Raw genomic sequence first — 20,834 nt, 5'->3', positions numbered from 1 at the left:
GAATCATCCCACCAAGTCTTAGTAATTCCTACTGCCGTCTGTTTGCAAGAGAAGCTCAAGCTCCTATGTCCTATCTCAATGTCCTATTTGTTGCTTTAAGTATGTACACCTATGTATTACCTGAGCTTAAGTATGATCCTACTGGGAAGTTATATGTTGTCTAACGTCAGTTATATGTTGTCTAAATCCAACTCTGTATTGGATTCTTGCTAATGCTATGTCTTTGTAAAATTGTATTTCTTTACTCTATGGCATTGTTTATGGAAATGTCCTTGATACTGATTGTACTAATCTCACACTATATAATTCGCCTTGAGTCTCAGTGAAAAAGGCAGACTATAAATGACATAAATAAATAAAATTGAGAACCTTGATATAAAATCTCTTCTTTGATAACAAATGATTGAATCTCTCTAGCCTCTGAATATGCCAGGCTTGAGGATCTTGGTGGTATAGGGACACTGTGATGGGACACCAATTACAAGAGAATGCTAATGTTAATGGGTGCTAATTGTTAGGAAATGGTCCCCTGGACAACTGCACCACATAAGAGGAAAGGGCAGAAGCAGGGAGGAAGTGAAAGAGAGATTTTCAGTGAAGTCCTAAGCAAAGTTACTCCAGGCTAAGCCGATTGATTTCAATGGGCTTAGACAGGAGTAACTCTGCTTAGGATTTCACTGTTTGAGTTGGGAACAGAGGCAGAGAGAGAAGCAGTCAGAAACAGCTATAACTTGGCCAAAACCTTGGCAATGAAGTCTCTCCCCTTCCCCTGGTTTGATGAATGAGAGTGTAACTGCTCCCCTGTAAGTCCATGTTTACTTCCTCCTCTGTTCTACTTGTATATTTGAAAAAAGACTCTTTTGAAGGCAAGTAGTGCTGTCCCTAGAACTTTTCAGCAATTGGAGGAGTGAGGAGCAAATCATAGCAATTTTAAAACATCACTGATTATTTGTATTTCTATTTCAGTAGCAAGGGGAACTATAACCAGTAAATTGGCTAGAAACAGAGGTTCTTCTATGGAATTCTTATGTGCGGTCTGAAAACTACAAAGGTGGCATGTGACCTCAATCCACCCTTCTAGTCGCTACAAAAAGTGTATATATTAAGGGATAATACAACAGAAATGTGAATTCTTCACTTTAGAAAAGGGTTAAATACACTGGATGAATAATTAATCATAAATTATTTGCTTAGCTTAAAAATGTTTAATGACCTCTTATACCGTTGGAGAGGAGGGACAATAAAAAAAGTCATTTTCAATAAATATCAGATATGAGTGCACTTTTGTCATAACCCTCTTACTGACAAGAATGTCAAGTGATATGCTCAAGTGTTTTTTAGTTTGCAGATGTCTTACTTTGCAAGGGCTGACCTGAAAAAAGGATTATTGTATGTTATTTTTCAGTACCTCAGATTATGCTAAGCTTGTCACTTATGGAGAATTTGGACACACTCCTTGCTTTGGAAAGTAAGAAACTGACATTTAGGTAAGATTCATTGAAGGGAAAACAAGACAGCAGTGAAGCAGTGAGGGAGGACTGAACTGATAATTCATGAATTAGCAAAGGCCAGAATAAATATTTATTCTTTGCACTGTCTGGTGTCAGCAGGTGTGAAGATGCAGAATTCTATCTTATTCCTTATTTCTAATGTAGTAGTTTATTGTTTATGAAATTGTCCTTGATACTGACAGTACTACTCTCATAGTGTGTAATCCACCTTTAGTCTCAATGAGAAAGGAGGACCATAAATAAAAATAAATAAATAAAATAATGCTTACAACTTTTATCTTACCTGGTGGCATTTTACCTTTTCCAGGTTCTGTGCATTATAGTCTTCATTTAATACTTTTCTTTTTTTTCATATTAAAGAAGATTTTATTGGGTAGGTTAATACACACATATATCTAATATATACATCAGTTCCCTATAACACTCTACAACTTTTATACCGTATATTCGTTAATTAAAACATATAATTTAATACTTTAAAAACATTAAATACTTTTCCTTTGAGTCTTTCTGGGGTAGGGATGACTGAAGTCACCCCAAAGTAATTTTTTTTGGCTCCTGACAGACCCATCAGCACAAAGATAGCTGATAGATACCCAGAGTATGTAATATGGAGGCAAAACAAAATCTAGGGTTCAGATAGAGATAGAGCTTCTCAAGAACTGGCTAGAGTGCTCATTGCACCACTGCTATTGAAAACAGTGAGTGATACTCATACTGTTACATAACACTGTTGTAGTGTAGTGGTTCGGGTGTTGGACTACGAACTGGGATGACTGGGTTTGAATCCCTTGCTCAACCATGGACCCATAGTGACCTTGAGCCCATCATAATCTCTCAGCCAAACCTATTCTCACAAGGTTGTTGATGAGGATGAAAAGCCACTTTGAGTTCCTGATTAGTTAAAAAAGTGGGATATAAATAAAACAATAAAATAAATAAATAAATAAAATAAATAATAAGCATATAACGCTTACCATAGGTATCTGCTTCATCACATTATATGCTTCCATGGTCTCACCCATGGTCACTAGGAATGTAGAATGGGACGTGAAACATGTAATGCACTGATGGTAATCTTCTGTTTCTTAGGGAGAGAGACTCCTGTAATAGCTTTAATAGCCATTGACATTTAGGTTTTTTTTAAAAAAAAAAAAAGTTTTTAAAACCTCAGTTGTAAATCAAATGAAAACTTGAATCAAGCTGCTTACTCAAACATGCAATGTTTTTGGTAACCCCCAAAGCAATAGTATGGAGGCTGCCTAATTGATGCCTGAATAACTGCCTATTCACGTACCACCACCATCCCATTGTTCTGCAACTTCTGTTGCAAATGTCTTTTTGGTAGGTTGAGGCTCATCATAAGGAAAGCCAGGTCCTCTGCAAGCCAGGTTGCAGCCATGCTGCTTCTTCAGATTCCTAGATGCAGTGGGAGACAAGATGAATGCAGATCTTTGGTCTGCACCATGGCAAGTCAACTCACTGTAGAGAGCTATTGATGCATTGCTCTCAAAACAGTCATCATACAACAACTTGTTTGCAGTTAAACTTACAAGACACCTGAGTGCCACTGGATATAGGTAGAATCTCTGAGAAATGTGAAGCAGCTAGGGTGAGTAGATTCAAAGGAGATCAGGGCCATTTCCACACGGCTTACCTGAAGCCAGGCCATGGCGCAACGTTGCGGATCATGCCAGGGAAAACGCGAAATATCGCGTTTTCTTGCTTGAGTTTTGCACGACGTCACGCAAAACTCACGCGAGAAAATGCGATATTTCGCATTTTCCCCGGCATGATCCGCAACGTTGTGCCACGGCCCGGCTTCAGGTAAGCCGTGTGGAAACAGCCTAGGTCTTTTGTACCCATCAGAGTAGTACAGAAGAGGGAAAAAGTGATGAGTCTTGCATGCAGAGATGAGAAAAGCTGCACCTGCTGAAATTCCCTTTCTTACACAATTGCTTAATTCCGGTTTGCGTTGTAGGATGATTAATTAAAACCCTCCTAAGGAAACGGGGGTTATTTTTGCTGGCAGAGTACAAATAAAACAGAGAAGTTATGTTGTGCTGATTAAAGAGGCTAAAAGTTTATTTAAGAAATTCATACTTGAGAGTGAAGAAGAGAGATAGAGATAGAGTCCTCCTGACTCTCTGACTACATCTTGGAGAAGAGTGATAACGCAGGAGAGAGAAGAAGCAGGATATTGCCCTGTTTAGCCCAACATGAGACAAGACAAGACAAGGAAATGACCCCAGGAAATAAGAGAGATGCTGCTCTCACTGTCTAAACTAAGTGATCCTTGCTGCCCCCCTGTATAGAAGGCTCATCTTCCCTTCTTGCTGCTGCAATTTCCAACAATTTTGACCCTGGAAGTCATTGAAAAAAATTGATATACCCATTTAAAAAGTTCTACAGACACCCAATTCCCGTTGTGCTTTCTCCCCAATGAACTACAATGCCCTGAAGTCCCTCTCTTCCCTCTCCACTGCCTTTCTTTTTTAAGTTTGAGGTTCATACAACTTATGAAAAGAGCCATTCTGGTCCCAAAGTGAAAGTACTTTGCATAATTGTAGTGACCCCCCAATAAATATTGAAAAATGATTTTAGCACTGTTTCCATGTATAACTAGATGGACCAACATGTATTATCTCCATTTTATAGGAAGGTGGACTAAATAGTGAAAACATAAATTATGGAGATATTTGTTGTGCAAAAATATCACACTTTTGGATCTGGTGTCTTACACAAGTTTTGGAATTGGGGGTTGAAATTACCCCCAAGGAAACCACTGTTTGAAAACTGAGCTGTTGTGTATATAGCAAGAACAGGTAAAAGCCCTGTGTTTGAGCTCTCTCAAAGCTTCCCTGATGTCCATAGCCATGTGGAAAAGCTCAAAGTGAACTGTATTGCAGTTTGGGAAAATGCAGTCATTCACAGTATGAGTTGCCAACATGGTGGTGGCGGCGGGAAACTCACTCCGCTTGTGAACTACTATGAGGTAGCCAGCAGAAGTCAGTCCTGTTTCACAAATCTTCCTCACAGTAGTCACAAGAAAGACAACCCAATACAATCTTTTACTGCATTAAATCACATTAAAGCTCAAGATCACTCATACAGAGTCTCCTTGAGAAGGTTAAACCAAAATCAAAGGAAAAGTTTAACTAGCAGGGCTTATCCCATGACATCATCTATCAAGCTCACTGTTCTTTATTTTTTTTAAAAATGCCCATCAGGTACCATATAAATCTTAAATCCAACAGAGCCCTACCTCCAGGTTTGCAATCTAATTACAATGAGAACAAAGGGGAGATCAAGAGAAAGTGGAGAAATATGTTAAATATTGGTTCTGTTATCATTATGTTAGCATGGAAAACAGTCAACAGTTTCACTGAGGCAAAGGGGGAAAGTGGGCTTTTAAATATTCATGTTTTCATCTTGGAAACTTACCCCTGTGCCTCAGCTCAATAATCGGAAAGTGCTGGAAATTTTGTAATATCCAACAGGGGAGCTTTTACTATTGTGGATATTTCCACCATTGTGGCTGTTTCCAGGAAGCACCCTTGTAATGAAAATGTATAATTTCTTTTACAGCTTCAAAGCAAAAACATTTCCTGAAACTGGAAAACCTCATCAGCTCAAACTTGGAGCATAAACCTAATACTGCTAAAAGAATAATTTTTTCAAGCCCACTAATCAATATGTTTTCTTTAAAAAATAAATATTCGTATTTAAGTAGATATTAACTGAAACTAGAATTTTTTAAAAAATGTGAATCAGTACTGAGATATGTAATGCCAACCTTAATCTGCCCCCCTCATCTTAAACTTTCCCTCCTTCTCTACCCCTAAGAACTTCTGACCTAAAGTCCAGTTACCTGGTGGGTGTAATATTTTGGATGTAAATTAAGTTTCAGTATTTTATTCCAGCTGGGTAATGTGGGGTTTTATATATTTGTTACTGTGGATTTTAATGCAGATTTCTGAAGTAAGGGGGACTGGATGGATGAGTGAAGTGTGCCATGATTGGGGGCAGAGTTAACTGGTTTTAATCAGAGAACAAAGGAAAAGGTTTTCAGTCCGTTTTTGTGTATCTCAGAGTCTCTCTACACGAGACGTCTAGGCGCATATTCGTCAAGTCCCAGAAGATGCAATATTAGACAGAGCCAGCAGTAATTGCTTCAGAGGGGGTGGATTCTCTCACAGCCCTCCACTGCCTCTGCCAAGCTAGGCTGTCTTCCATTCCGGAGCCTTTGCCCTGCCACCCTCACAGCTTAAAACTTCGAATTAACTGAGCCTTGGCAGGGCAAAGGCTCCAGTCCAGCATGCCAGAGGCGGTGGAGGACTGTAAAATAATCTGTCCCCTCCCGAATGATCTCTGCCGGCTCTGTCATTTAAAACTATGCTTCCTGGCTAACATTGTGTCTCCTGACATGTGAAGAACATGTGTCAAAAGTAATGTGTAGAGAGACACTCAGAGAGAGGTTATTTTGGCTAAGTCAGACACGCTGTGTGGAAGCCTGAGAGCCTCATTCTGTCTAGGTCAGGCAAATTGTGTGGAAAGGCCTGAATGAATCTATATCTGTGTGGGTGAGAGAAGAGTTTATTCTGTTAGTGAGGATCTGGGTGAAAAATTAGTCTTTATGACTAGATTTGTGAATATATAACTGTCTTTGAAGCCACCAAGCTTAAGAAATATTCTGAAACAAATAGGCTTATCAAAACTCTGCAACCGTCACACATGTACTTATAAATAAATTCTACTTTTGTTTTTGTTTAAAAAATCCTTTTTAACCTGACAACCACCCACATGCGCTGACTGTTCTGTCATACTACCATCTGTAACAAAGCCTTCTTATAATATCAGTTAAACAGAGGAGGCCTAAGGTGAAAGCCTTTGGTTGCAGCGAAACCTTTTAAGAACATCAGGGAGGCAGCAATATATAAATCACACAAACAGAGCAAAATGTGACAGGCAATGTTATCAGTGAGATTCAAATCCCCCAAAAAGGTGTTCTTTAGCTATAAGCCTGGGTAAAGTAGAGAACAGCTGAAGTTCTGTTTGTGTGGAGAAAAAAGTAGTGTTAGTTGTGACTAGGGCCCTCCTGAGGCAAACGTTTACGGTAATGTAAGAAGAAGCTGAATTAAAGGTCCAAAGGCAAAGGGGTTTTTTAAAAAAAGAAAATTGTTACAGGCGGTGGCAGTAGTGGGATGATGACATCGTGAAAAATGGTAGAAATATACTTATAGCTTAGAAGAACACAGACTCAAAAAAGAGAAATGGCAGAATTTCTGGGAATGAAAAAGGACTCTCTAACTGAAATGTGTATTAAGTTGAGAATAACTCATGAAGAAAAAATTATTGAGATGTTAAGGGTGTACCTGATACTACACCAAACAAAAAGGAGTGGTAAAGTAGGAACTTTAAGAAAAAACAGCTTGAACAAGTTAAGGATAAAATCAAAGTAGAGGGTTTAAATCCTCCAAGGGTGAAACTTAAAGATTTTATTTCATATGTGGTATAGAAAGGTCCTCAGATTTTTGATGAAAGCTGCTTTTGAGAAAGCTTCACAAAATGGGAACGTTCTTATCTCACTGTTTATGAAATATCTACCCAGACTTATAAAAGAAGAACTGGCTGAGGTATATGAACATTTCCCCTCAGACAAAATGATCAAATATGACAAATTTAAACAGGCAATATATAATGGAATCAAGTTAGGGTCTGATCATTTCAGAAAAAAAAACCAGAGCTTTAAAAACCCCAGCCTGGGAAGTCATATGTAGCCTTTGGGGCAAAGGTGGAAGATTTTTGTAAGAAATGGAACCTCAGCTGATACAGCAGAGAAAATGAGGGATCTGATGATATATGACCGGATCTTATCCCAGCTTCCCTCCAGTATCAAAATTATTGTCAAGGATAGATTACCTCAGAATGTCACACAAGCAGCAGAGTGGGCAGACACACTGAAGGCTAACAGGGAAAGGTTTGACAAGTGGATAAGACAACCATATTTAAGCCATTTTTCAAACCTGAGAACTGGTGGGAGGAAGAAAGGAAGAGGGAATATGGGGAAAACAATTTTACCAGAGAAGTGACTCACTCCACTGAAAAGGCAGGAAACCAAACTAAATGTGGGGGAGAGAGGGTATACGGTGAGTGTGGGAAAAGGGATGCAAATGCCTGTCCTACAATGCCACCTAAGCAGATGGCTTCTGAGCATGAAGGTGAAGGTAATGAGGACATTCTCTGATAAAAAGAGAGAAAGCCCTAGGGCCTCATCACCTTTAACTCGGTGACCAAGAGAACCCATACAGTCCCATGTGGATCCCAAAGACAGAGACAATAAGAAATATTTATATGGTATCCAAGTCGGTAGCTCGTATGTGGACACAGAATTTGGAGAAACAGTACAATTTAATGGAGAAAATACTCTAGCTGTTTTAGATAATGGATCTTCAATTACTCTGATAAGAGCAAACCTTGTAAAATCGAAAGATATAATCCCTGACCATTATGTGCTTTGAAATGGGTTAGAAGGAAAACAGGAGAGGTTCCTGTTGTCCAAATGAAAGTAGGATGGGCTTGCAGGAGGTACTTCACTTTCCCCAGCTGTATCCCTTTACCCAGATCATTTTCTTTTTCCTTCGTCTTGGAAACCCCCATATGCTCACCTTTCCCTACCTTCTTCTCTCTTTCAACCCCAGCAAACAACGTACCTTTGACCCACCCTGTTGACATAATGAGCCAAGAAGCATGTGTGCATCTTGCTGTTTAGGTCTGTCTGTCATAACTGATGTAATAGATCTATTTGACAGGTCCTTGGATGATGCAAGAATGAAGAAACAGCTTAGTCACCTCACCTGATGTACTGGGATTGGACACTGGGGGAGGTGCTATAGATGTATATAAGCCAGCTGTGTCTGGTGTAAGTGTGGAGCTTGTTCCAGTAAGTGCTTGGCGAAGCACTTTGACACTGAGAACAAAGTCTTGTATATAAGTCACTGTAAAATAAACTGTACGTACACTTTTACTACTAAAAGTGTGTGGAAGCCTTATTTATAGCTCAGCTACAGTTCAAACCACGCTGTGCCAACACACCCACCCCGCATCTTCTGCTACAATGTTATTTATTTATTGTATTTATATATTCCCTTTCTCTGCAATGGGGACCCAAAGCAACTTATATCATTCTCCTTTTTATCCTCACAGCCACTCTTTTATGTAGGTTAGCCTGAGAGAGTGTAATCCGTCCAAAGTCACCCAGGGAGCTTCCACAACAGAGTGGGGATTCAAACCTGGGTCTCCCAGATCCCAATCTGACTCTAACCACTATATTACATTGGCATTAATGTGGTGACTGCTGTTGAACAGTCACAAGAAGCTGGGCCTGAGTGAGTCATGCAAGTTGGATGGTAGCAAGTCACCCAGTGGTTGCTGATGGACCTGGCCCCTAAGAGTTCTCCCTCAGTGGCTAAAACCGTCCTGGAAAGGGCCATGCTCTTCCCCTCACCTTTTATTGACAGATGCCAAGGATTCAACTGGCAATACTGTTGTAGTTACTTAGCAACAGCCACTAGGGCATTTTTTTGTGTAAAGCTACTGCTGCTGCTTCTATTACCTTGGGGGTTTTATGGTTTTTTTTTTAAGATTTCAGATTTTTCTGCACACCTATGCTGTTTGTCAGGTTTATAGAAAAGTCTATCCTGTCTGTTCATATCTCCATTCTCCAGTTTTAAGTATCCACACATTTTGTGATGTTGAAAAGTAGATATTTTGATGATAACAATTATGGCTGTATTATGTATTTTTTGAAATATTTTCATATTACCAGTTATATTACCTGTAAGTAAATACAGAAATAGCACCAGTTCACAACAGTGTAGTGAATTAATACAGCTAATTTCAATTTTTTAAATAGTGACCATGACAACCAGTGCTATTATTTGCAGCAAGCACCAAACCAATTATCATGTATCATGCTGGCAACATGGTAAAACAGTAGTGAAAAGACCATTCAAATGACATAGAGATTGTACTTCTATTTTTTTAAAAATGTGTGGAATAGAATAGCTTCTAGATAAAAAATGAGACTGGAGAGCTTGAATATCAGAACAGTGGATTGTTGAGGAGGGACATCCATTATAAATCTGTGTACAAACTGTGAAAATCACACCACATTTCACTAGTGTAGAACCATGAATCATGATTCTTTTAAATTTGATGATAATCATTTTGTGGAAAGTACTGGAAATCAGCTAAATTCTGATAGTTTGTGGGCTTGTTAAGGAATGTATTGTAAGGATCTGCCAAGCAACTCTCAAAAGACTTCACTGTAGGCAGTAAACAAACTTTATTGAAAAGCTGCTAGTATCGTGAGCTTACTCCATCTTTGCCAGGAATATTGTTCACATGCAAGCATCAAACATATATAGGCTTCCAAAGCATGAGCAAATTCTAACACCCCCCCCCCCTCCCCAGTCTAACGGTCAGCTAAGCTCAGCAGGAAAGCATCTAAGTGGGAAAACAGCAGACCTGATGTATGGGATTTTCAAGGTTGTGGTGCCTGTGCAGGTGCCTCTTCCCAGACTAAGGAGAGAGGGCCCTGGTGCAGTTCAGAGGAGCATACAGATAACAGCAGGAACAAACACCTCCCTTGCATAGTTTCATATCGTGGATCTGAAAGACAAGGCGAGTAACATTTGCAGTCCAGAAAAAGAATATTTACCATAACCATAACATAAAGCATTAGACTACAATTATATCAGCAGGGTGTTGTCAGGTATGATAAGTGATACTAAGCACCTGACACGTATGCCCTAATATTCAACATATTCTAGGGAAAAATCTTTATCAAGTATTTTCCTGCTTCAGTTAGTCCTATAAAAGAGCTATAATCCATTCGCAAGAAGGAGGAAACAATGTGATTCTTAAAAGTAATAAATCAAACATAAAATGAAAATTTTGCTTCTTATATAATTTAGTTTCCCCATCAAGGGTGTTTAAATCATTCTTATTGGTATTCCAATATAATAAAAAAAGACTTTTAGCATGCTAATTACCTGTCTCAGCAGATTATACCTTTCAGTTAGGGCTTTCCCCAGCAACATAAACATCTACAATAATGACAATGGTTCATTAGTAATAAAAATTGAAAGGTGCAGGATAATCATACTTGTCTTTCTACAGTACCAGCTATTTAAGGATTGTAAAACAAGAGAAAATTCTAGACTTTAAAGTATGTGGCAGAAATGTGACACATTACAGTTGCTGCCAGTGCATTAGTGTCTCAGGTTTTTCTCCTGATATTGGCTGCCCATAATTAAACATAAAAGCAATTACAATACAAACAACAAAGATTGTAAAGCCAGTGATAAGGACAGGGATAAAAATCAGGATAAGCACTGGCATAATAAATTCAGCATACTCAGCCATGAGAAAATTCCTAGCAGGCCACTGCTAGAAAGGACTGCTGGTGTCCTAGGAGTAAACCAAGCTGATTCCCAGCAGCCTGGGAGGTGCTAGGGACTGTTTGGTTTCAACCTGGATGTCATTGGAAGGTGAGGAAAGGATGACTCTCTGTTCGTTAATGCTGTTGTCACCAGATCTGAGTTGATCAACATGGGGGGGGGGGGCATTTAGCTCTGCCTGCTTCTCAGACATTTTAACAGTCCAAATTGGAGAGGATTCTAGAGGCCTCATCTCTCCAAAGAAACATTCTTCACCAACATTTTGCTACTAACCATCTCAATTATAATAACAAAAAGGTCTAAATATGGTAAAGGACAACAAGCATGCATCAAATTTACTCAAGTTTGTGTTTGTTTGGTTTACATTAGTTATAACTTTGGCATCCTGAAAAGTGGTAAAAGATTATAATTTTTTATCTTAAAATACCTCTATAACATGACAAGAATGTCAACAGAAAAATTATGCCAAAATTTTGGCGGCATCTTCTCTCAACTATATATTCTCTAAATTATACTTTTTTGGTAAGTTCTACACACCACTTTAGTTTCCACATGACAGATATTTCTCATACTTGGAATCCATGTGTATCTTTTCTCTGCCTAATTTTAAATAAACTTTTAAACGTTAAATGTTTTAATTTCTTTTTGTAAATCTACACCTGAATGCTGATTTAATCTAAATTTACAGAAACTATAAATTTAATTTTGGTTTTTTTAATGTACTGTAACAGTCCAGTGAGAAACTCATCTATTAACTTCCAACTAAGCACATTTTAGAAGTCATTTTGTCAGCATCAGTCAATTCAATTGTTAAGGGCAGTAATTATTTTATGGAGGCATGGTTGCTTATATTTAAAAGGATGTTTAGAAAATATTCTGGCCACTACTTGTACTTGCTTCATGAATGGCTGAGCTACATAATCACCATAACAGAATGGATTTGAATTGGAAATATTAGCATATTCACCCTCACTGATTCAGAGCAGAAGGATCTCTGTGGATGGTTCTTGAAATTAGCATTTGGGGCTGATACAAATGAAGGAGATTTGGTCTTAAATAGCACAGTTACTCTGTCCATGAGCATCCCTAGGTGATTGATATTTACTTTCTGTTGAAATAACTTTAGTACAGGTAACCCCAATTTGGTAAATTATTAACTAGTCGGGATTGCTTACCTGAAGCAAATGTTTTCATGATTCTTAAACCTCTTTAGGAGCATCGATTCCCTATTTTTGAAAATGATGAGATGGAAAGGATGCCTACACACTGGTGAAGAAAATGTGAATTTTGCCAGACAGGATGAACTCAACAGGATTCATAGTGAAGAGGAAGAGAACCCAGCCTACCAGACACAGGTTCACATGCAACATGACCAAACCATGCTGATTACCACTTGTGAAGCTGGATGGAATGTAACTAATGCTATTCAGGTAACTCCATGTTCCAGAATTCACCACGTCTATAACCTATTCATCATTTTCTTTAACTGTTTTTCTTTCACAACCTTTGAAGGTTTCTACTTGCTGTTCAAGATATAAAGCAGTGAGCTAAATTGTGATCATAGTATTAGATTTTTATATATTTATAAAATATTATGCAACATGCATTTGCTCTCAGCCATCTCATCTTCCTCTCCTTTTCTTCCTCTTCCTTTGTTTTCTCCTGTCTGTTGACATTTAGATTGTAAACTCCTTGGCATACAAATATGGCTCATATTTCTTTATAAAGCACCCATACCTTGATAGTACTATATAAATTAGGATATCGAATAACTACATTGATTTATTGCATCTAATGGGAAAAAATACTGAAAAGTTTGTTGCTTTGCATTGCAACTACATGCACATCAAATGAAGCAAAACTGTTGATGCAGAGTACATAGATCAGCTTTGTTAATGGGATTCATATTGGCTTCAGTCCAAGAACTCTTGACTTGATAGCTTTTGCTTGAGGAACTGAAGTGGGACTTAACTTAAGATGAACAACAAAAGAAAAAACAATCATTTATGCTTGTTTCCATAAATTCATGGACATTCATGTAACTACAACTCACATTAACTTTTGGTTTTTGTACACATCTGCAATATTGATAAGGCAAATTGTAAGAAAATCTATGCAGATATTACCAGTTGATGCTTGGCAATACTTAAGTATTGCCCAGTGAAATTTCACCATTCCTTTCATACCTTGAAAAAAGGAAGCAGCCTGGATAGGAATAATGTTCGAATAGGACCAAGGTATGAAACTAAATAAGTTGTACATAATTTAGAAAATGAGATAGCCTATATTTCAGATAGTGATAGCTTTTAAATGAAGTGGGGGCAGGTTCACCAAGCAAATTCAAGGGTTCCCTCCTTTATGAATCTAATCTAGACTTCTAATTAATATGGCCCCAGTTTGTGCACTATTTCCTTTTCAAGGACTCATTGATGCTGCTGCAACTGCCCTTCTTCATAAAGATTTAACAATAGTATGGAGTGATCTCACAGTGAGTCGTCTGTTTAACGATTAGTTAGTATTAGACACACAGCTGTGACCAGTATATCAGGAACCATAGGAAACATTAGTTGAAAGCTCCTGCCCTTATGAACTCCATAATAACTACATTTCCCATATTTCTAGCCTCCAGTATGCTGCAGTAGCAGCATATGGATATAATGGAAATCAGAAGTTATATTTTCAGGAAAGGAAAGGGGTAGGACAGTATGAGCATCATGGAGCTTATATATTTAATAATGGCTTAGATCTCACCTGGATTTCTGTTGGTGCAGGGGTGGATGATTTTCATCAGTCCTCCTTCTCATCATGAGACACCTCTAATCCCTCTCCCATCCTATCCCTTGGGGGGGGGGGGTCCCACATCCCACAGGAGCAGAATTTTAGAGACAATTGGGAGGGTGGGTAGTGTGTGAGAGAGGAATCCATTAAATCATACTTGAGCCTACAGAACTCTAGATAGAATATACGCCAATGTTTAAATGCTATTATTCCTAATAAAAATTTCTGAGGCAGTCTTCAATTACAAAATGATGAACTATAAAATAAACTGAAATTTGATAAAAGAGCAACTGACTGCAAAAAGAGAGCCAGTTAGGTGAAGTGGTAGACTAGGATTTGAGAGAACTCAGTTTGAATCCCCACACTGCCATGGGAGCTTGCTGAGTGACCTTGGGCCAGCTATACAGTCTCAGCCTAACCTATCTCTCTGGCTTGTTGTGAGGATAAAATGGAGGAGAGGAGATGATGTAAGATGCTTGGCGCCTGCATTAGGGAGACAGGCAGAATATAAATGAAGTGGAAAAAAATCAAAACAAGAATGAATTAAAAGTTGACTGAAATACCAACTGCAGTGATAAATAATTAAAATCCTTTATTTAAAAGTGGTAGCAGCTACACAAGAAGCAAAAGAATAAAAACAGAAGAAGCTGGTATAGCAAATAATATAGCCAAAAAGTAACCATTCAACAAATTTAAGCAAATCCCTACATGCCTCAAATAAAAAACAATCTTAAAGTAGTATCAAAAGACAATTGGAAGATTATGAAGAGGACCTTCCAACACTGAGATAACATAGCAGAGAAGGTCTATCCTTGGTTGCCACTTTTTTAAATTCTCAAGATGGGGGACACAGAGCAGGACCTCTGATGACAACTGTAACTGTCACTCAGGTTCATATGAGAGTAGGCAGTTCTTTATATTTTTTGGTCCCAGGCTGTTTAGAGCTTCCTAAAGATTCCTAGCACTTTGAATTGAGTCCAGAAATAAAGAGACAGCTAATGGAGCTCATTAATCACGAGCATGATGTGTTCCCTCAAATTAATACCTACTAGCAGCCTTACTGGGTTTTTTATATTAACTCAAATTTCTAAATCCTTTTTAAATACAACCCCATATAGAATGAATTACAATACTCTAACCTGGATGTGACCAGAGTGTGGATAACTGTGGATAGATTGTACTTTTCAAAAAGTGACTACAGGTTGAGAATCAGCCACTAGCTGCAATAGAAATTTGAATGTTCATCTGTAGACATAGTATGGAGAATACTTTTATTTGTGTGTCAAACCCTGCCCCTGTTTAACTGATAACAGCAGGGGGAAGGGAAAGCTAGATGCTTTCCAAGCTGCACCCAGCCTTGGGATTTAGTTATACAGATGTGCCCAGGTGTTTATGGGGGGGGGGACAGAGACTTGGAGGACTAAAATGCCAGAAAGGTTCCTTCATGGAACTTCCAAGAGAAGCCTCTCTGACCTGCCCCTTTGATCTGACTGGAGAGGGAGGGACAAAGGGAGAGAATAAAACCACCTGGGACAAGGAAGAGAGTCTCTTTGGCTGACATCAGCTGAGAGCTGAAGGTGCTGTTGATAGCTGGCTCCTTACAGGTGGTGGCCATTGACCATCTGGAGGCTGGAAGCCTGAACCATGACAGGTATGAGGACATCTCAATAAGCTGGAACTGTTTAAGATAAAGAACCTGCCTTAAAGAAGATCTAAGTTAGGCATGTACAGAAGGAGGGGCAGGAGAATTGCATTTTTACTCTCTCTCTCTCTCTCTCTCTCTCTCTCTCTCTCTCTCTCTCTCTCTCTCTCTCTCTCTCTCTCTCTCGTTCCTTTACTTCGTTTGGAATTGTGCTTAGAAGTCTGTGAACATTTTCCATTTTCTTTAATAAAGACTTTTTACATTCCTAAATGCAGAAATGTGGTTCTCTGTACCACATAGACTTTGTACCATATAGACTCCTACTGTTCAACCACACTATCAAAAACAGGTGCCATGGGAAGGGGGTGGCCTGTTAACAATTGACTGATTCCCCCAGTGGTGACAAGTGCAGTAAACAGTCCCTGCAGTAACCAGATACTGGGTAGCAGGAGACAGGGCACAAGGCAGGGTAGTAAGGAGTCTTGGCCTTTCCCATAGGCAATTCCCACAAAAGCCAAGTGGTGGCAGTGGGTGCAAGAGAGAAGGCGCAAAAGCCCCCCTGAAGGTTAGTGGCCACCATGTGGGTGGATGTATCAGGCTGAGACTTGGACTACCATTGATGAACCCCGACACCACAGAGGGCAAGAAGGGGCAGTGCTCATGGGTCAGTGGGACACAAGGAACTAATGATAGCCACAAGTTATGAACCTGATCCTTTAGGAACTATACAACTAGGTCCCCAGTTGCTCACCAGTGGTGGGCAAATTCCTGGTGATGAACTCCAGAAGTGATGTCATTGTGCTGGCTGCAGGAGTGCTCCCACACTTTGCACAGGTCTCATTTTGCCCCAAAGCATAGAACTGATAATGTTACTTCCCAGTTTCAGGATAGGAGTAAGGGAAATTGGAAGGAAAAGAATGTCTGAGCCATGAGAGAACTAATATAAGCCCCTCCTGAAGAGGGAAGGTGTTTTTCTCCCAGGAGCTGCAAGGCAGAGAAGCAGCTAGAAGTCAGAGAACAGCCTTCACTCAGGGAGGGTTAATTGGACCTAGGAAAGAGCAGGTATTGTAGGGACAAGTCAGGTAACTGTGTTAGGAGACTTTGTTTTCTTGCTGGCTCCTTTATGTGATAATTTTGCCCGGCTTAATGAAAAGTATCTCCTGTTAAATCTGTTATTCATAAGAGTTCTTCCCCCACCCCCTTGTTTGGTGATTACCCATCTTCTTAAATAGAACAGTTTGTTTTATTCTGCCTGGATTCTCACATCTCGACCAGTCATTTGGCAATACGTTCCCCAATAAAAGAGTACTACTTGGAAGGGTGAAGGAAGGGGGAGTACTCTGGGCCTTCTGTAGGTGAACTCCCAAACCAGAGTGGTGGCAGCCAGTAAGGCCCTTGCCAGCTCTAGGACTAGGGTTGCCAGGTCCTCCTATACTCCTAACAAGAGATGTTCCTGCATCATTTTGTAAGGAGAAGTTTATATACAATCTGGAAGAAGTACAGAATTTATCTACATGAAGGAACCCCCTTGTGGGTGGTTCCATATGAGGTGATAGACCCGAGAGCTGTTGATAATGAACAACAATGCTTAACGTACAAAGAAATAACTAAAATTGAAGTATCTAAACTTAGAATAAAGACGCAAGAGGAACTATCACCTAACTATGATTGGTTCCAGTATAGGCAGATCAGAGACTTATACAATTCGGACTCTGCAAAAGGGGGCATACGAACAGAGAACTCGGAACTAGAGCAGACCCTTCTTAAAGAAGATAAGAAAAGAATATCCAAGGTATACCAAGTACTGCTGAAATGGTATACTGAGGACGAGACAGTTAAAACACAGATGGTGAAATGGGCTATAAATTTTAATAAAGAAATAACAATGGAGGCATGGGAATACTTGTGGAAAACTACAATGAAGATAACGACATGTACTAATATTAAAGAGAACATTTACAAAATGATTTATCGTTGGTACATGACACCAAAGAAGATTGCGCTAGGGAACTTGAATACTTCTAATAAATGCTGGAAATGTAAGAAACATGAGGGCTCCCTCTACCACATGTGGTGGTCGTGTGAGGTAGCTAGGCAGTACTGGGGGGAAATAATAAGAGAAATGAGTGAAATTTTACAGTTTCAAATAAATAAGAACCCAGAACTCCTGCTACTAAACTTGGGAATGGAGGGAATTCCAGCCCATCATAGGACGTTGATATTTTATATGACAGCAGCAGCTAGACTTTTGTATACGCAAAAATGGAAAGTACAAGAAGTGCCAACTATTGAAGATTGGATCTACAAATTGCTGTATATGGCTGAAATGGACAAGATGACGAGAAAATTGAGAGATCTGGACTCAGGGCAGTTTAACACGGACTGGAAGAAGCTGAAACAACATCTGGAGAAGAAATGGGAGGTGGGAGGAAAACTGTGGCAGTTTGAGAACTACTGAAGTATAATATAAGTATAAAAGAGAGGGGTGACTTTACCGGGGGAGGAAGAGAAAAGTGAACTTATAAGCAGTTAGATTAATAGATTGATATATATATATAGATATGTATAGGTTAATTGATAGAACATTGATAGAGAATAATTAATGATAAGGTTTAAACATGAGGATTGAGTAACTAACAATATTTTCTTTCTTTGATAAGATTTATATGCACCAAACTGAATGTACAGAAGAGTTAAATTGATTGACTATGTGATGAGCTATATAGAATTACCATAAAAAGATGAAATGAGTAACATATAGAGAACAAATCAAATTGTTTGATTTGTTTGATTTAAATGTGGGAAATTTTTATGGTTTATGATATATAGGTTTATGATATATAGAAATATTCAAAATGGGAAAAGGGGATAAATTGTTTATCCAAGGACGTACAGTTTGGGTGTATAGTAAGTAAAGGAGTTAAAGATGTACTGCTTAATATAATGGAGAATGCATATCTGTTTTAGATAGAGGAATTTAATAGAAGTAAGGGAAAAGGGACAGAGGGGGGGAAAGCTGTTGGAAGTCAACAAAAGGGGGGGAAAGGGAGGGGGTTAGAAATGAAAAATTTGGGGAAAATTGAATGTAATGTAAAAATAATAATATTCTAACCCAATAAAAATTTTTCTAAAAAAAAAAAGAGGTGGGGGCTCTGGCACCTACCTGTATTGGTGCTAGTTGCATGCATGCAAAACGTATGTGCACTCACAGGCCCATGTGATGATGTCACTTCCAGGAAGTGACATCATTATGAAGGCTGCAGCCACCATGAGAATGCTCCCACGCTTCTCAGGGGTGAATCAAACCTGATTAGGGCTGAATAAGGCCCAAATCAGCCTGGATCAGGCCGGAATCAGCCTGGAATGGGCCGCTGAGGAGCATGGAAGTGCTTCCGCACTCTGTAGCGGCCTAATCTGGGCCTATTTGGGCCTGAATCTGCCTGGATCAGGCTCAGATTGGTCTGAAACAGGTCTCTGTGGAGTGTGGGGTTACTTCTGCTCTCCACAGCAGCCTGATCTGGGCCAATCCAGGCCGATTTGGGCCGGAGTCGGCCCATTTCAAGCCTGGATCTGCCCAGATCAGGCCCAAATTGGCGGGGAACGGGCCGTTGTGGAGGGTGGGAATGCTCCCATGCTCCACAGCAGCCCGTTCCCCGCCAATTTGGGCCTGATCTGGGCAGATTGCTCTGGGAGAGTGCTCCCATGCTCCAGGCCAAATCAGGCCAGGATTGGGCCAGAATGAGCCTGCTGGAGTGTGTCACCCCCCCCCCCAGAACATGCCCCAGGAGGCCCTGCCAGCCAGGTTAGCAGGGGCAGAGGTTGGAGGATGGGAGCGGGGGATCCCCTGCCCCCGGCCAGGGAATAGCAACCCTTTCCAGGACTGAATGTGGCAGAAGGGAAAGAGATGTGATTGTGCTGCTAGAGGGCTCCTGGGACACTGCCTCAAGACAAAATGTCCACTCTCTTACTTGATTCAGATGAAAATGAGAAGCAGAGATATGCATCGTTTACCGCAAATATCCATATGACTTCTTACAAGTGATTTCTTCATGTAACTGTTAAAAAGCATGGAGAGTCAAGATAAACTTTGTGGGTCCAAAAGTACCTTGGAGATGAACTGGAGAACCAGATGGGGTTAGAATCACTGGTGTGTGGTACTTCTAGTGCTCATCATGGCCAGCTAGTCCAGCTGGTGGATGTCATCAAAAGCTGGTGAGAGATCCAGGTGAATCATTCTATCTTTTCCCAGCATTCTGTCTTTTCCCAGCCAAGGTCATCCATTAGGGTAGCCAAGGCAGCAGTCTCTGTTCCCAAAATCAGCTGTGAAACTGGATTAAAATTATTCTAGATAATTTAGTTTCAACAGAACTTGGAATTGCAATGTCATCATCTGCTTGAGCACCTTGCCCCCAAAGGAAATATTTGTGACTGGTCTAAATGACATTATCAGGAATGCAATAGGCATGAAATTTCAGATGAGGCGTGGTAAATCATTTTCTGTTTGGGGGAGAAATATCAATTTCTTGAACTTACTCTCAATAGTGAGAGCCCAAGTCTCTCTGCAAGTGTGCTAGGCAAACTTATTTGCCTCTAATTTTAGACTTGTGGGACTTGTTTTGCAGTTCTATATTGAAAGATAATCAGTGTACATGTGTTCAAAGGGACTTTGATGTTAGTTCACATGTGCTAGGATAAGACCACAAGTGGGAAACACGCATGCAGTTTAAGCTTTCATTAGGACTGGCTCATATTAGGGTACTTCTGCTGTAATATTATGATGATTACTAGCTTATTGCTCATAATAACAGTGAGTTTAGGATAAAAGATGACAAAGACCAAGTAAAAGGTTGAGTCAATTGCCACCTGCCACGGCTGACTTCCTCTTCCTTCAGTGTGTCTTTAAGATGGAGCAACAAGGTAGAAAAACATTGTGGGGAAGACAATATTTGACACTAAGGAGGCAAAAGAAGTGGAGTGTGAGAGCTCTTCCTCATAAGAGATGCTTGAACACCTGCCAGTATGGCTCGCATTTTACTAACTAGTTGCAACCAGAGTCAGTTTTTCCCCCCAAAGCAGTTCAACTATTCACAGACAGCTTGAAGCTGTTCAGCAGGATTCTTTTCAGATGTTCAAACCATACATTTATTTATGTCATTTATAGCCCACCTTTCTCACTGAGACTCAAGATGGAGGCTATGGTGCAATCAGCAGCATTTCATGTATGCGCATTCTCACACAGCCCAGTGGGAGTCTTAGTCCCACCCACTCACCCCCAATACACACACACACACACACACACACACACACACACACACACACACACACACTTGATCTGTTTTCACTGGGGAGAGTTAATTTGACCTACACTGCAGGTACAAAAGCAGTTGCAGACAAGACACGGAGGTCTGAGGTTTGGCTTGCATGTGATCATGGCTATGT

General features: G+C 39.8%; 1 protein-coding gene across 1 annotated transcript in view; it reads left to right on the top strand.

Annotated features, from left to right (window-relative positions):
- Positions 1-7,354: 7,354 nt before the first annotated feature.
- LOC129324506 (vesicular inhibitory amino acid transporter-like) overlaps positions 7,355-20,834 on the top strand; it is a 35,016-nt gene continuing 21,536 nt past the window's right edge. Inside the window, exons 1-2 of the mRNA XM_054971807.1 lie at positions 7,355-7,491; positions 12,189-12,405. Of these exons, the coding sequence (XP_054827782.1) occupies positions 7,355-7,491; positions 12,189-12,405 (354 nt within the window). The remainder of the gene's footprint in view (positions 7,492-12,188; positions 12,406-20,834) is intronic.

This window comes from Eublepharis macularius, chromosome 1, assembly GCF_028583425.1.
Source record: "Eublepharis macularius isolate TG4126 chromosome 1, MPM_Emac_v1.0, whole genome shotgun sequence".
NCBI lineage: Eukaryota > Metazoa > Chordata > Lepidosauria > Squamata > Eublepharidae > Eublepharis > Eublepharis macularius.
The sequence above is the reverse complement of the archived record's forward strand: the minus strand, read 5'-3'. Positions and strand labels throughout refer to the sequence as shown.